We start from the raw sequence: 15,854 nt of genomic DNA, 5'->3' as shown, positions 1-15,854 counted from the left end.
ATGCAAACATAAAATAACTGTAGAGCTACATAACTAACACTGCGTGTGGCTGCTGTTGTTTTGTCTTAGCAGGATGCAAATGCAGTTTCACATGTGTTTTTTAAGGAACTACGACTACGCATGTCAAAGTACAAGGGAGAACGCTCATAGCTGTAACCGCACGCACGCACGCACGCACGCACGCACGCACGCACGCACGCAGACAAATAAAACATGGTGCCAAGACCCAGGGAAACTTATTACAACAAATACTACAAACATGTTTTCTCAATTAGTCTCTGATTTATAAACAGATACATCCGGTCGGTGAAGAAAATTAAAACCCACCATGAGCCAAATGTTGGTACATTTTGCCTGCAGCTTTTCATCATTTTTTTTTTCATGAATTTTTTTTTAAATTCACTGTACATGTCCTGAAAAAACAACAACAAAACATCTACACGGCTTGAAAGGTCAACGTATACGTACACTCTCCTCATTTCAAATGTGGAATGATTGCAATCACAGCGACAACAGAATCAAATGACGAGTTGAATTTTCATACCATGATGATGCTGTGCTTTGTATTTAGAGGACTTGAGTTTAAATCCCACTGATGGTGGGACTGACTACTGATTCACTGTAACCAGAGACAATGAGGGTCACAGACACGACTCTGTCCTTCACCTTGTAGGAAACGGTTAACTGTTTGACACTTTCGCTTGATTTACTACTTGATTTCTTAACTTCCCCAAACACCAAACTGCCTACTTTAGCACAATGGGTAGAGTTTTAGTGCTTTTCATCAACCATAAGAACTGCCGGCATATACTAATGTCTGATGTATCACAAGATCCACATCAGTCTCATTCATAAGCAGAGAACCTGTCCTTTAACATTGCAGAAAAGTCTATTTTTCTCATAGTCACAAATTCCATGAAAGGACCAAAAACAATTATGAATTGAAGGCTGAAGTATTGCCTGTGTATCCAAAGACTCATATAGTTTCCTACGTGCTGTAGAGCTCCAGTGGCGTCCAAAATCAATTAAATCATATAACTGAACTGCACTGTTACACGAACAGACAGGTTCCCTTGTTGTGATGAATCCCAAATACACAGTCCAGCTGCCATGATTACTCAATCAAACACCAAACGTGTCTTAATCTGCAGCTGAAAATAGTACCTGACAAAAGAATATTGCCGGCTTTATCTTTCAGGATGACTTATAAAACTGCTCGGACTGGTGGTTTGAAGTTGTTGTTTTTTGAAACGCGACCACTGAGGTTCAAACTTCGGCCAAAGTGCTTCTGTGGATACGACCACTCATCATTATAAAGCTGTAATTATTTCTAAATATTTATTGAGGTGGAACTAGTCCCAATTATATTACAATTAAATGATAATGGAAGATGTTGAGATAATTCTGGCAGGCTTTTGGTGAATTTTGCATTATTAATGCTCTTTGTGGTCCTCTGTACGTTTCTTATTCAGTAGCTCGTCATCATGTGATCTGTCCGGTCTTGTGGTCCAATATGGCCTCCATCAGAGTGGGGTCAGGTGGTGCTCTGCTCCTCTGTCACACGGTTGGAACAGTAGTCCTGAATACCTGATGGAGGAGAGAGAAGAGTGATGATGATGAAGATTTCCAAGGACAGCAACAAACAAATATACCTGTTATTAAAGAACATTGCGTGTATTTTCTTTTTAATAACTGCCTGTAAACACTCTGGGTGAATTATCCAAAACACAAACTGCATTTGATTCCTCAACTTTATCTCATGATGTAAGTACAGTTATTGAATTTCGATCTCTGCATCTTCCGCTTTAGTCGACTGCTTCCCATTTGCAAAGCGATCACTTCTTCTTTCTCAGTATTTAATCAGGAATTGGGACATCAAGTAAACCATCTAGTCATCAAAAATACTGATGGACTTCGCTGGAAGCCAAAATATATATCTGTATGTACGTCAAACGCCTTTACCCAGGAATGTAGCAATAATAATAGGTGGCAAAACAGCCGCTGGAAACACTTGCATATGTAATCCTGGAAGCACTCACTCTGCACAATACTCTGGTAGACTTCAGCAGCAGGAGAGTCAGGTACTTCATTGAGGAAAGACCTGCCCTCGTCACAGCTTCGTGCTATCCTCGGGTCTAGAGGAACCTTTCCTAACAGGGGTAGATTAAGATCTGCACACATCCGCTCAGCTCCCCCGCTGGTGGGAGGGAAGATCTGGGATGTGTTCTACAAGAGAGGGGACAAGAAAAAAATCTAAGTTATTAATGCATTTTCAGATTGTGTGGACCCTAAATTACATAGGATCTAAGATACTATGCTGTTGAAATCCATCATAATTTTGTATAATTTGTTCTGTGTTGTCAGTATCATCAACAGTAAGTGTCTCACTTTTCAACATTTGGTTTATGTCTGATGCAAAATTCATTGTTTTTCAGCTACTCCCAGTTCACAAACTGGTTTGTTACTTTGAAAGGCTTTTTTTCCTTTATATGTAGGTGGCTCACTTCAACATACACACCATTAATTCCATCAGCTGTGATAGAACATATTCACCGGCAAACATTTTATTTCTGCCAAAAACTAGACTAAAACGAGACAAAAAGTAACCTGTAATAACAAGAGCAATGAAGAAATGTCTAACATTTTTCATAACTGAATGCAAACTAAATGTTAATGATCAAAAAGTTGGGTTAGTCCCATAGCGCATATATTAGCTCAACAGCATCTTTCATTTGACCTTTCCTATCTGATTCAAATGTCACATGCAACATTTTTAATGCAGACTTTCTCTTCTAATTGTGCGGTCTCCAAGCCAAACCTGAGATAACCCTGATGACATCATCAGGTTGCATCATCAACACACAGGAGACAGGCTGGAAAACCTAAAAAAAAACCTGAGCTAATTCAAACTGAAAGGGAAACACGTTTAAACAGCTATCTATCTCTTACTGCTTAACACAAGGCTTGGCACCAGGAGTTAAAAATACTTCAGCTAAAACAAAAAAAGTGGCTTGACCGAGCAGCTTTAATGCTTCTTAGCAGTCCTGACTTGCTTTGCTGTAACAGATGAAGTGATCTCTGGTCACATTGGTTCTAATGGGCTTGCCAAACCTGCTGCAGTTCTACTTCAGAGCTCTGTTTTCATTGCTGTGTGTGTTCTGTGGTTGTTTGGCAAAACTGTCCACTTTCCAAAGCTCTTCAGTCGAGCTTGGGTGCCCAACAAGCAGCTTTCACAAGACCACATTCTGACAGAGACAGTGTTCTGCACGCAAGTTCTGTGGTGAACGAGCTGATAGCCAAGAAGCTGAAACCTCATTCAGAGGGAGAACTTATGGAGTGCACTGTTGCTGCTGTGAAGCTGCTAGAACCAGACAAAGTGAAATTGTTCCTAAGTGTCAGTTTGTCTGGAATAATTCTAGAGATGAAGGAAAACCTGATGAAACTCAGTGACAGCAGGTGTCTCTGTGCTTTGACCTTCATGGTGGACATTAACCAGGTAGCTCCCAGAGTTGAACCTCAAGCTCCAGCAGCTGCTCAGCTCTCTGCTTTCACATGAGAAATCAATTGAATTGAAATTAAAGCTGTGGGAAGTGCAACTGGAAATATGAATCATTTCCCTGCTCTGCATGAATAAAAGTCTGGCATGACATCTGAATATGCTGCAGAGTGGGAAAACTCCTTCAGGCCTTTGGCAGAGTTGTGTTTCCGTACAGTGACCAGTGAGGCCTGGCCTCTTATCAAATACAGTGTTCCATATCTCTATATCATTGAGCACACCAGCAAGAGGATGAAGCCTCTCACAAGCACTGGGAACTTTTTTGAACTGTGACTCATGTAAAGCTACTCCAGAATAAAAACACAGAGCATCGCTGTAGATGCACATGTGCATCAGTCAATGACCTTGCATGAAGGACAAACGAAGCCGCTCATGTTCTCCACCACTCCGATGATCGGCAGCTTGACCTTCTGACAGAACCGGATCTCCTTTCGTACGTCCTGCAACGATACCTCCTGGAGAGTCAAAGAGAGAGAGAGCAGAAATGGAAATAGGCGAAAGACAAAGGCAAATAGAGCAGGGAAAGAGAGAGGATATCGCAGAAGAAAGGAGAGAGGGGGAGGAAACAAAGACGCTGGTGGTGAGAGCGAAACAGAAAGGATTAGCTGAGATTGTTTTCCCTTCCCTCACAACTGCTGTTATGGTTCATCATGGTTTATGAGGGCTATCGAGCCCTCATACACCAAGCTCTTCTCTTACACATTAAGAGCTTGGACCCTCGTCTCTTGATATCGTCCAGACTGGCTCATTTGCTTGGGTAATTCCAGCCTCTTGTGTGGTTAGTTTTGGTTAAGTGAGAGCTGATGGAATGAGGAAGTGATTCTCCTGCTGTCTGACCTCATCTGTCCTGGTCTAAATTTAAGTATCAGGAAGTGTTTGCTCGAATGAAGTCTTTCACCGTGTATAGTAAAAACTGATTTGGGGACACGCATTGGACAGGGACAGGACATTACAATACAGTGTGGGATACAGTCAGTAGAATGTAGAGTACTACTGACAAAATGGGTGTAATTCAGGTGAAAAGGCCTGGGTCTGGGTCAGAAAGCAGGAACACTGGAGCACTGTGGAGCACGATGTCAATGTGTATGTATGTGTGTGTCTGCAGGTCTGTTCTGTTGCAATGGCATCAGATTTTTTCGGTGCCCATTTAGAACACACACCCATCTAATGCTTAAGGTGTGTCCTTGTGACACAAAGAAGAAGTCCTTAACAAACCAGTTGTGAAGGATTGGGCCCTCGCCAACTAAAGCCCGACTGTACTGACGGGCTAATGATTAAATAGGATAGGTTGCCATATTGTAGTTGGATGACTGCAGAGTCTTAGAAGCAGTTACTCATGAATGACAATGTAAAAAAAAGTTGGAAGAGGGAAACAGCAGCTGTTTTGTTATGGCTTAGTGTCACATTTGAATTACCTTCCTGGCAATTGTTCTCCTGCGTGTGCAGAATGACTATTTTACAATAACAAAATGTATTTAGTGGGAACATGATGCCAACTGCACAACATATTTCTTCCATATCTCAGAGAGAACTTTGATATTGTGTATTTGTACTGTGTCTGCAACATGCTCACTTCTTATTTTGTATTTTTTATTTTCCATTGCCTTTGCTGTTTGCTATTTTTATTGACGCTGCCTGTAACACCAAATTTCCCCAGCTGGGGATAAATAAAGTTGATCTTATCTGATCACTGTTTCAGACTGTTCCTACTCTATTGACACGTGGTTATTATAATGTCGTCGAGCTCAGGTGACTGACCTCTTTCTCTCAGTCTGCCTCGTGTGTTTACACTTGACAGAATTATTAATGAGTGGTAACTTACTGAATTTAGCTGTGGGTTTAACATGTAGGCGGAGAGACGACTGGTGACAGTCACTGCAGTGGTAGAGCGAGGGGTTTCCCAGTTAAGATAAAATGATCCCACACTTTCCCTAAAACTCTTACAACGTAAACGAAAGGACCACTGAGACTGCTTCTAATATTTGCTGTTGCAAATTCTAGACAGAAATTCTTAACTAAAGGACATACCAACAAAACCTTTTTTTTTGTCTAGAAAAACAGTGTTAGTGTAACTGTGATTGAAATATAGTTGAGTCAGAAAGAGGCAGCGATATCACCAGTCCCCTGGAGCGCAGCGCAAACATCATAGCAATAGCAATGTTGCGTTTTGAGTAAAGGTTGTGATTGTAGGTTTTTAGCCTGCTAGCGGCTCTCATTCTCTGTCCGCTACATACCATCTTTGTGGCTATTAGTGTCACTCTTACTATCATGATTAGTCATTAGAGTTACACGAAACCAACCGGCTGAACGAACAACTCCAGGTGGCTGAAAGTCATTCTGGGAAATGTAGGACATCACCAACTGAAGACCGAGTAGTCAAATCAGGTGAAGTAGACACTGATGGTATTTCAGGTTGGAATTTCCCTTTACAGTTGCTGGAAATGCTACTAATATTACTGCAGTTAACGGTCACAGGTTAGAAGTCTGAGCATGTGTGTGTGCTACCTGTGGTGTGGTGATGATGACAGCTCCATCGACGCTGGTGGAGCTTAGGTACTGGACGATTGACAGGTGTTCGTCAGAGGTGCCAGGGGGCGTGTCCACAATGAGGTAATCCAGGTCCCCCCAGTCAACATCCCTCAAAAACTGCTTGATCATCCCTGATTTTAGACAAACACCAGACAAGTTACAGTGTTGTGACGTTTGGAAGAGTCTGAAAACACACACACACACACACACACACACACTACCATTCTTCTTGGGTCCTCTCCATATCACAGCATCATCAGGGCTACTGAGCAGGAAGCCGATAGACATGACCGCCAGGTTGTCTTCCACATACTGCAACAGCCACACACAGACATATAAACTCTTGTCATATAAGCAGTTTATTTAAAGAACTATGACACTATGAACGAAAGCTTGAAAAACTTGAACTGACTGACCACAGGAGACCAGCCTGAGCCACTCTGGTGAACCTGTGAACAAGAGGACAGGTCAATAAATACTGTAGTAGCTGTGAGTAATTTATGAGGAAAGGATCAAACAAAATGAAGAGTTAATTTCTGCTCACAACTCACCTGTTCCCCCTCTAAGCCCATGATTCTAGGAATGGATGGACCACAGATATCTACATCTAGCAGGGCAACCTAAACATGGCAAGAAGAGTAAAACAAAGACTCATTAGTCTCCAGTGTGACAGGCTGAAATGATCTTAAAATTAGACTCTTCTTTGTAATCCTGCACAAATGTCTACAACAGGCATTCATGACACTTCTCAAGCGCTGCACTGAGAATTTCTTGGCTGCGTGCTACAAAGTGAGACTTTATGACTGGCTAAAGGCTCGAAGTGACCTGAAGGCCGGAGAGATAAAACTGGACAGCAGGCTGGAACCACATTCTTTGTATGGCAGCATCTACATGTGTGGCTGAATGTGGTTTTAGCAGAAGCAGAGACACTTTAAGGTCCAGCCTAAATCTGAACAGAATGGTGCTAAGCTGTGGTTTAGAACAGGTTTAGTTCGGTAAAATGCAGCTGCATACTAAGCTGAACCTGACTGCTGTGTCAAAAAATGAGCTGGGTCACGGGTAACAAAAACTAAACTGGGCATATGATATGAGCTGTAGAAATGTGAACTGTGCGGCCTTAAACCTCTGTTAAACCACATCTGTGGTGACCTCTAGTGGTGTTTGGTTGATTTCCACAGGTCACAGGAGCTGGGTTTAGACTGAACCTCAGGTACAGTGGAAACCACAGCTTCAAAGTGGTTGAGTGACCACATGAGTTTGTTCCAGACAGTTTGAACTCATTTTAACCCTCAAAAGGGAAACTGTCTCACGGCACCCCTGCCCTCTTTGAATCTAAAGGGGGAAAAAATCCTCCCAGCCGTAATATGTGCAAGTTCAAGCAAATGTTTTGGCGACCTTAATTGTTTTAATTTTTGAACCAGAAGCAGGTGGCTCTGTGGTTTTACATCACCTCCTTCCTGCTGTCGCTTGCCAGGGCGTGAGCCAGGTGAGCGCTGAAGGTGCTCTTCCCTACTCCTCCTTTACCCGACAGCACGAGGATCTTGTGTTTGACTGTCGACAGCTTCTCTCCTATCTCTGCTATAGCTGCAGAAGAGACAGGGAGGAGGAGACGAAGGGTGCAGATGGGTCGTTGTGCTAAACTGTCCAGCCTTACTCTAAGTATACATCAAATTATCACCATATCAAGATGTGGGAACAGTCTTACCAGGGTCAGGGGCCTTGGTGGCTCCAGAGGCACACAGTTTCTGGTTGGGACAGCCCTGACATGAGGATGACTTTCCTGCCTGTTCACTTGCTGTGCCCGGGCAGTCTGAAAGCATTAAACAGACATCAGCTGTCAGTGAGTCGGCTTTATAGGATCTTCTCAAACTGATGAGCACCCGACGCATGCTCTGGTTCTGGTGGCTGAAATTAAACTCAAGTCTTTGGGTGAACTATATTAGTTTTAACCTCTTCAACCACGCAACCTGCTGGTGGGACCGTCATTTCAAACTCATGCTGTGCTGCCAAGCTGTGATCAAACCCACCGGACTTTCCTTTAAGTTCAAACAGAGACACCAGAGTTTCCAAACACACCAAGCATGTCAAGGGGAATCTTGGGGGAATGTGTATAAAATGTTGCACAAGGTGTTTAAAATATTTCCATCTGATGGAGCTGCGCAGCTGAAAAAACATCAGGTCTAACCCTAAATATTGTAAATGTGACATCTTAATGTAAATATCCATTTTCAATAGAAAGATTACTATAATAATAATAATAATAATAATAACTTTTGTTTGTTAAAAGCGCCTTTCAGGACACTCAAGGACACTGTACATCACAAGAAATATCAAACAAAAATACGATAAAACACAATAAAATAAAATAAAATAAACAAGTGATAAAACAAATTAGTGTAAAATCAGACTGACCAGTTGACCTCATGTAGGATAAGCAAGTCTGAACAGGTGTGTTTTGAGTGTGGATTTAAAACGGGAAAATGAATCAATGTTTTTAATTTCGGGTGGTAATGAGTTCCAGAGCTGGGGAGCAGAGCGGCTGAATGCTCTGCTCCCCATTGTGGTGAGACGGGGGGAGGGGACAGACAGGTTGATAGTAGAGGAAGATCTGAGGGAGCGAGAGGCGGTGTGGACGCGGAGGAGAGCTGACAGATGATGGGCGAGGTTATGAATGGCCTTGAATGTTACCAGGAGGATTTTGAAATCAATGCGAAATTTGATGGGGAGCCAGTGGAGCTGCTGAAGGACAGGAGTGATGTGGTGGATGGAGGGGGTTCTGGTGATGATGCGGGCAGCTGAATAACAGACTAAATAGAGATTATATCGTCACCCTATTAAAATAATGGCCTATTTTCAAGTTTTTGGGAAAACACAAAAAACTTATACAAATTCAGAGCATATGATATTTATTTATCATTTTAAACAAAAAGGCCTTGACAGTGGATGACTGGGGAGTGGATCGCTGTGTGTCAATAATGTAACATTAAAGAATAAACTGACTTAGGCCAAAATCGAAACATTCTAATGTGACTTAGGCAACTTTAAACCTGGCATAAACTGTCTTTTAATTCAAAAATGCAAACTCAAAATTGAAATTTCCCTGAGTTATATTAATCAAATGTCACATAAATCAATTTGTAACAGGAGGCAGTATCTATCCTCACTTCTCCAGGTCGTCTTTGCTGTTTTTTTTATTGAACTAAACCCATTTCGAACATCTATTTTTGCCAAATTTTTAAAACCTGAGTATTAACTGTCCTTTAATTCCAAAAAGCAAACTCAACACTGAGGAAGCATGCCCCTCTCCTCACTTCTCCAGCTTCTTTGCTGGTTCTATTCAGTTTATCCACTGAATCTTTATTCTCAGTTATCTTTGATTTGCCTAACTATGTGGCAAATTGTCAAAGAAGTGATGACACTCATCGGCATCACATGTTTCATGGACTGAAGGTCCTGAAACTTCCCCTCTTTGATTGGCAGTGCTTGCTGGAACATTCTGATCCATGCCATCGGCTCACTTGGCACCTGTGTCCTCTGTGGCAGTGCATCCCACTCAGAGTTGTCAGAAAAGGATAGCTTGTACTGGACATTGCCATCAGGGCTGAACTGACGAGCCTGCAGATCATGTACAGTCGGATCTCCTGCTTTTTTGCCTGGTCTGATACTTGAGAAGTATGATCCATTGAGTTTCATGATTTCATCATGCTTGACAACCTTCACTTGGTAGGGTTTAGGTTTGAGTCTTGCAGTCTGGAGGATGATCGGGTAGTCTCTCTTGGTGATGATGTCTCCTGTCATTTTGCGCTCAATGGTACTGTGCATGCTGTCGCATTCCATCTGTGTGTGGCCAGCTACAAGGTATTTTTGTGTTATAAGAACGCCATGTTTTCTCGACAGCTCAGAATATGCGTTTGCCACAGTTACATTCCGGTTCTGACTTCTATCTCCTTGATTTCAGGATTTTCTTTGATCACTCTTTCAAAATGGCGATACTGAAGGTGTGCAAAAACATCGCTGCTGAGGTCCCCCTCTGACTCATCCCAGATGTAGCAGTACCCTTCCTTTGATTGCAAATCGAAGAGGGTAAAGTTGTGGACCTGCAGTTTTGTTTTGTAATACAGGCAGCTGGCTTGGGTTTTTGGACACAGCAGCACAGCTTGCAAGTCCATTGTCCATAAAGATTTCTCTTTGTTTGCAGACTCCTTGTCACTGGATTTCTCTTTCCTTGCTTCATCTTTTTTGTTCACATGTGCATCATATTCAGCCCTACTGATACTGAAATGTTGACTTAGGCAAAAAATAAAATGGCCTACATCACCCTCTTGACATAGACCATTGTCCTATAGGGCATATAGATGTAGCAGTAGGGCTGTAGCTGTGTGCTGCCTTAATTGGTGCTGCGGTCTCAGCTTGACTCTGCTTGGGGCGCAGTCTATAAAGGTGGGTGGTTGTGCCCTGGGAGCTCTCTTGTCGGAAGCTTCCGGTTAGGTGTCCCCTCTCCATGGTCGGAGACAGTCGCGGCCCATAGAGTGTCTCTCCCTCTGCGCCTCGTCTCACGTGCTGTAGCGTGGAGGTGGGTGGTCCGCGGCCCCCGGCCGCATTTGTGGTCGCGCCGCTGCGGCGCGGAGCTCTCCTCTTCCTTACCTTGTGATGGTCGTTCTCCTGATGGTATGTAAACCTCACGATGCGAAAGTTACCAGCATAGTTGATAGTTTTAGTTTCTGAAAAGGTGTCTTTCAATGGCAGGGTGCACGTATGTGCAGTCCACTCTGCCGGCTTTAACTCCGCCCCTCGGCACGCCGCATCAGCTGGCTGCTGTTTCGCCGGTCTGTGTCACCTGCTGTTTTGCCTATCGGGTCACCTGCTGTTTCGCCGATCGGTGTTACCTGCTGTTTCGCCGACCTGTGTTACCTGATGTGTTGCCGTTTTGTGTACCTGCTGATCAATTATTTGTTTCCATTTATCCAACCCTGCACCTCCAGCGTTGCTGTTGTTGGCACTCATCAGGGTGGTTGCCGTTCTTACCCTGGGCTGTGCACACCTTGACTGATTTTTATTAATAATTTCTCTTTTAATTGAGTCGCATGTGTATTGGGGTTTAGTTAGTTATTATCTTAGTCCTTTGCCTTGCGTTTGGATTGCTTTGCATGTCTATTTGCTTTACTTCTTCTTTATTATCATCTTTCTTTGATTGCTTTGCATGTTTATTGGAGTTTATTATTTTTGATAAATTCAAGATTATTTCTGATTATCTTTGTTTATCTGCTGTGGGTTATTTGACCATTTTCTTTTGTTTGCATGGGTTTGGTTCTGTTCATTTGTGTGGTCTAATTAATTTAACCCTGATTTAACCCAATTTAGTTAATTTAAACACAAGATACTTGTGCTCAAAAAGAGGATTCATTCTCAGTGAAGAACCTTGGAGCTCTAATCTGCCTCTATACCTGCCAAAGAGCAGTGATTCCTAACACGTCTCTGGGGGTCATCAGGTGGAAACCTCCCTTCAACAGTGTTTCGCCTACTTAGTCCCACTACACCTCCAGGAGGTTAGGCAGTGAACTCCGGCGTCCCAGAGTCACCCCCCCTAGTGCCAGTTCACACTGCTCCTACACAATCCAAACAGCACCGCCACGTTCAACTGAACCAGAGATGCTCCAGGTAGTGGCCAGTACCGATGCTACCATTTAACTATTGCTAATGCTAATGCTAACCGCTAAGAAGAACAGAAGAAGACAATACAGTTCCGATGCTACCATTTAGCTAATGTTACGTGCTAACCACTACCTGCTAAGAGGAACAGAAGAAGACAATAAAGCTAGATTCACCTATACTGTTAATGTAAATTGCTAGCTACCAATACTAACTGCTAAGATACTATCGTACTCTCACCGCTTTAGCTATTGTTAGCTGTTACAATGCTACCACAGGCCTAGATGCCACATGTAACTGCCGATTGCCACACTACCATCATCTACACCTGCCTCTCACCAACTGCACCAAAAAAGCGGGGTGGGAATACAAACCCTGGTTCGGGTAGGGGGTAGAAAATAAAGAGGTAGAGTCAAAAGATGAAAGTAGGGATTGGATACAGACCCTTGTTCAGGTAGGGGGTGGAAAATTTAGAGGGTGCTGAAGGTGGAGGCCTAAACCACAGACTAGATTTAACAGCCTCTTCTAACATTTCCTTCAAGAAGCAGCAAACCCTACCATTTCCTTCAAAAAGCAAACAAAGTAGGAAAACAAACCCTAACATTTCCTTCAAGAAGCAAACAAAACAGGAAAACAACCAAAAAGATCAAAAAACAAGCCAACTCTGTATTTTACCACCCAAACTCACCTGAACAGGCCGCATGGTCCCAAAAAGAGACTCTAGCTGGCCACACCCCCACCTTATCTAACCTTCCTCTTCCTGGTTCTCTTCCTATTGGCAGAGCGAGAAGATGGGGCGGGGAAAGCAGAGCAGAGGAGAGGTGTCTTGTTCAGACTTGAACCTCTTCTCCCGCCGGGTTAGGCATGCATGTCCTCTGCCCCCCCCTCCCTCACTGTCCCTATTTCACCCCCCAACTACTATTATTTCTCCTGATCCATATCCACTGACTAGACCTAGCAGCCTCATCTGACATCTCCCTCACTGTCTTCCTTAAATTTTGCCCATGCACTCCCAGCTCCCTCAACAGTGAAACAGCTGACCCTGCAACAAAACCTCTACACCCCACTTCAACCGGACAGACCCTGGTCTTCCATCCCCTCTGCTCAGATTCTGTCTTTAAATCTGCATACTTAGTCTTCTTCCTTTCATAAGCTGCCTCCACTGAATTTTCCCAAGGGACTGTTACTTCAATAAAATACAGTCTTTTTACTCATGGACCATAAGACAATGTCCGGCCTCAGATTACTATAAACTATTTCCTGGGGCACAACTAGCTTTCCTCCCAAGTCGACCTGCATTTGCCAATCATCAGCCCCTACCAGGCAGCCACCTACCTGCCTTCTCCCTGAGTTAGCAGCTCTATTTTTCTCCCCCTCTCGAACAAACTGCACATCTAACCTCTCCTTTCTAGAACTTCCAGAATTCACCTGCTTCCTTCTCTCTTCAATGCCTGCGGCTAAGCTTCTCAGCACCTGATTATGCCGCCATGTATACCGGCCTTGTGATAAGCTAATTCTACAACCTGACAAAATGTGCTTTAAACTTGCTGTACCTGAGCAGAGTGGGCACGATTGATCGCCCTGTACCCAGAGACTTAGGTTCTGCGGGGTTGGCAACACATCGTATGTCGCCCCTATCAGAAATTTAATACGGCCTTCCTCCATATTCCACAGGTCCCTCCAACTAAGTTTCCTCTTCTCAACACCTTCCCAATTCAGCCATTGTCCCTGTTTGGCTTGACCAACTGCTTTTGCCCCTCTTAACAACTCCTCCTGCCTACGCACCTGTTCCACTACAAGCTTTCTTTTCTCCTTTAGACCTGCTTTATTCCACACTGGTTTGCCTGGGCCAAGCCCCAAGCCTCCCCGGCCAAATTGAACATTTCCTACTATTTCTGCATGCCTAAGAGCTGCCTCTGCCTCCTGCACTGCTGCCCTTGGGTTCCATTTCCTCCCCCCAGAAGGATTCGGAACCACATTGCTAACTAACATGTCCTTACTCCCAGATAATAAAAGTTCTGTCCTAACCTTAGTGCATTTAAACTCCTCTGTTAGACTGGATACTGGCAGCTGAAGCATTCCTTTCCCATACAAAGCTACATTGCTTAAGCACCTGGGAGCACCCAACCATTTTCTAATATAAGAGCTACTTAGCCTTTCCATTCTCTCTGCTACAGATAATGGGACTTCATATACTGACATTGGCCACATTAACCCAGGATACAAGCCAAACTGCAAGCACCACAGCCTCAGTTTTCCTGGGAGCCCTGATTTATCTATTCTCTCCAGCCCTTCTGCAACATCCTTTCTAAATTGCACAACCTGTTCAACATCATTCAGGTCCACATTGTACCACCGTCCTAGACTCTTAACTGATTTCTCCCTAATTGTTGGGATTTCCTCACCATCTATAGCAAACTTCCTATCACTTACTTTCCCTCTGTATATTGAAATACTCCTTGACTTACTAGGCTTAGTCTTCATACTAGCCCACTTGAGATTCTGACTGACTTTATCTAACAACCTCCTTGTACATGGCACTGTTGAAGTTAGCAGTGTCATATCATCCATATAAGCCCTAATTGGTGGAAGACGCATTCCATTCTGCCGTCTCTCCCCACCTACGACCCACTTGGAAGCCCTAATAATTACCTCCATAGCCATTGTGAAAGCTAGCGGGGACACTGTACATCCTGCCATAATACCAACCTCCAATCTTTGCCAGCCTGTTGTGAGCTCTGCGATACTTGCACACAGTCTGATGTCTTATAATATAGTATAAGACATATTCGTCTAATAGTATAATTATTCGTCCTTTGTTGTGTATTTTGTGGGGTTTTGTTAATTTGTGTGGTTTATTAGGTTAACTATGAGTTAAGCCCAATTTAGTTATTTGCCAATTTAATTATTTGCTTTTGTGTTTATTTTGTTGGGTTGGTCTCGGGAGTGCTTGAATGTGTGTGTGTGCGTAACAATTTTATTAATGAATTGTGTTAAACTTATAATTGTTAAATAAAAGAACATATTATTTATACTGGACCCAGTCTCAAGCCTTCATCAGTAAAACGAACTCGTGTGCTATATCTACTGTGGAAAGGGTTAGCATAATTCTCCAGGTGAAATTCCTGGGGTGGCGTTGTCGGTTACTATTGTCAATTTGACTATCAATCTCTCCAACTGTTTGGGTGTGATTGGCCTAATCAAAATTCGTGTAACAGTTACTAGATTAGACCCATCATTCACCCCGACCCCCTCTGCTGCCACATAGAGCATGATCCTTTTAACTAGGGATTACATGTACAATTTCATACTGCAGAACAATGTGACTAACGAGAAGCATCAGTGTCATTTTCCACGCTGATTGTGAACTGTGTCACAATGACTCAGCAACCTTTCAGGGAGCAACGTCAGTGTGACAGGGGACCAAACACGTGCAGCACCGTTTAAGTAACACTGTGCATTTATTACATCTTGTTCAAGTAAAAAATCTCAACTTCTGTAATGGCATCCATCCGCTGACGTTTATCTAATGGCTGTGTGAAAAACACAGTAAGTAACTGCGTCACAGATCGTCATGCTTCAATAAGCGTTTAATTGTGTCTAAGAGGCCTCAGCAGCAGCGGTCCAGGTGAATATTTCAGCATATTTTAGCTAACACACGCCCAGCCTGGCCACAAAAAACATCAAAACAAACATATTGCAAGAAGTTTGCCGACAGTTCCGGCAACAGCCACAATGAGACGGTTTGTTTAAAACTCATCACGACCTCACAGTAAAGTCAGTACTAAAAAACGCTATAACGCCAATCGACTACATAGTCTTGGAGGAAAAATCCCCCAAAAATGAAATTTAAAAGCTCACGTTCTGGTGCGTTCTCTGGTACGTCCGCCATTTTCGTGTCCTCCCGTTAAAGTCGTCCCCCTTCGATGGTTCCGGATACGCACAACATGAAACTTCGGTCCCCAGATGTGAACGGAGTTTCGCATGTCCTAACTGAACAATTACAGGCTTGGATTTCCATCACTGCTGTGATAATGCAGCGGCAGAAAATGTGTATGCATCAACATATATCAATATGTATTGAAATACTTCATATAACATTCAGATTTCCCCTTTCTTA

General features: G+C 43.2%; 1 protein-coding gene across 1 annotated transcript; it reads right to left on the bottom strand.

Moving 5' to 3' along the window:
- Window positions 1-127: 127 nt before the first annotated feature.
- On the bottom strand, window positions 128-15,641 carry nubp1 (nucleotide binding protein 1 (MinD homolog, E. coli)). The gene is made up of 10 exons (XM_041956739.1): window positions 15,596-15,641; window positions 7,791-7,895; window positions 7,536-7,669; window positions 6,637-6,705; window positions 6,502-6,534; window positions 6,307-6,397; window positions 6,062-6,216; window positions 3,901-4,011; window positions 2,040-2,226; window positions 128-1,587 (listed from the first exon to the last, which is right to left on the bottom strand). The coding sequence occupies exons 1-10, from the start codon at window positions 15,624-15,626 to the stop codon at window positions 1,535-1,537; spliced, it is 969 nt and encodes a 322-aa protein (XP_041812673.1). The 5' UTR covers window positions 15,627-15,641; the 3' UTR covers window positions 128-1,534.
- Window positions 15,642-15,854: the final 213 nt, after the last annotated feature.

The sequence above is a fragment of the Chelmon rostratus genome, chromosome 17 (genome assembly GCF_017976325.1).
Source record: "Chelmon rostratus isolate fCheRos1 chromosome 17, fCheRos1.pri, whole genome shotgun sequence".
Taxonomy (NCBI): Eukaryota; Metazoa; Chordata; class Actinopteri; order Chaetodontiformes; family Chaetodontidae; genus Chelmon; species Chelmon rostratus.
This window is presented reverse-complemented; position numbering and strand designations above follow the sequence as displayed.

Bases quoted from the DNA above. Each gene is read 5' to 3' on its own strand.
- nubp1 (XM_041956739.1), bottom strand. From the start codon at position 15,626: ATGGCGGACGTACCAGAGAACGCACCAGAAC. The intron at 6,706-7,535 runs GTGATGTAAAAC...TGCCATGTTTAG, and splicing joins CAAGCGACAGCAGGAAGGAG to GTTGCCCTGCTAGATGTAGA. The intron at 6,398-6,501 runs GTCAGTCAGTTC...TGGCTGTTGCAG, and splicing joins GCTCAGGCTGGTCTCCTGTG to TATGTGGAAGACAACCTGGC.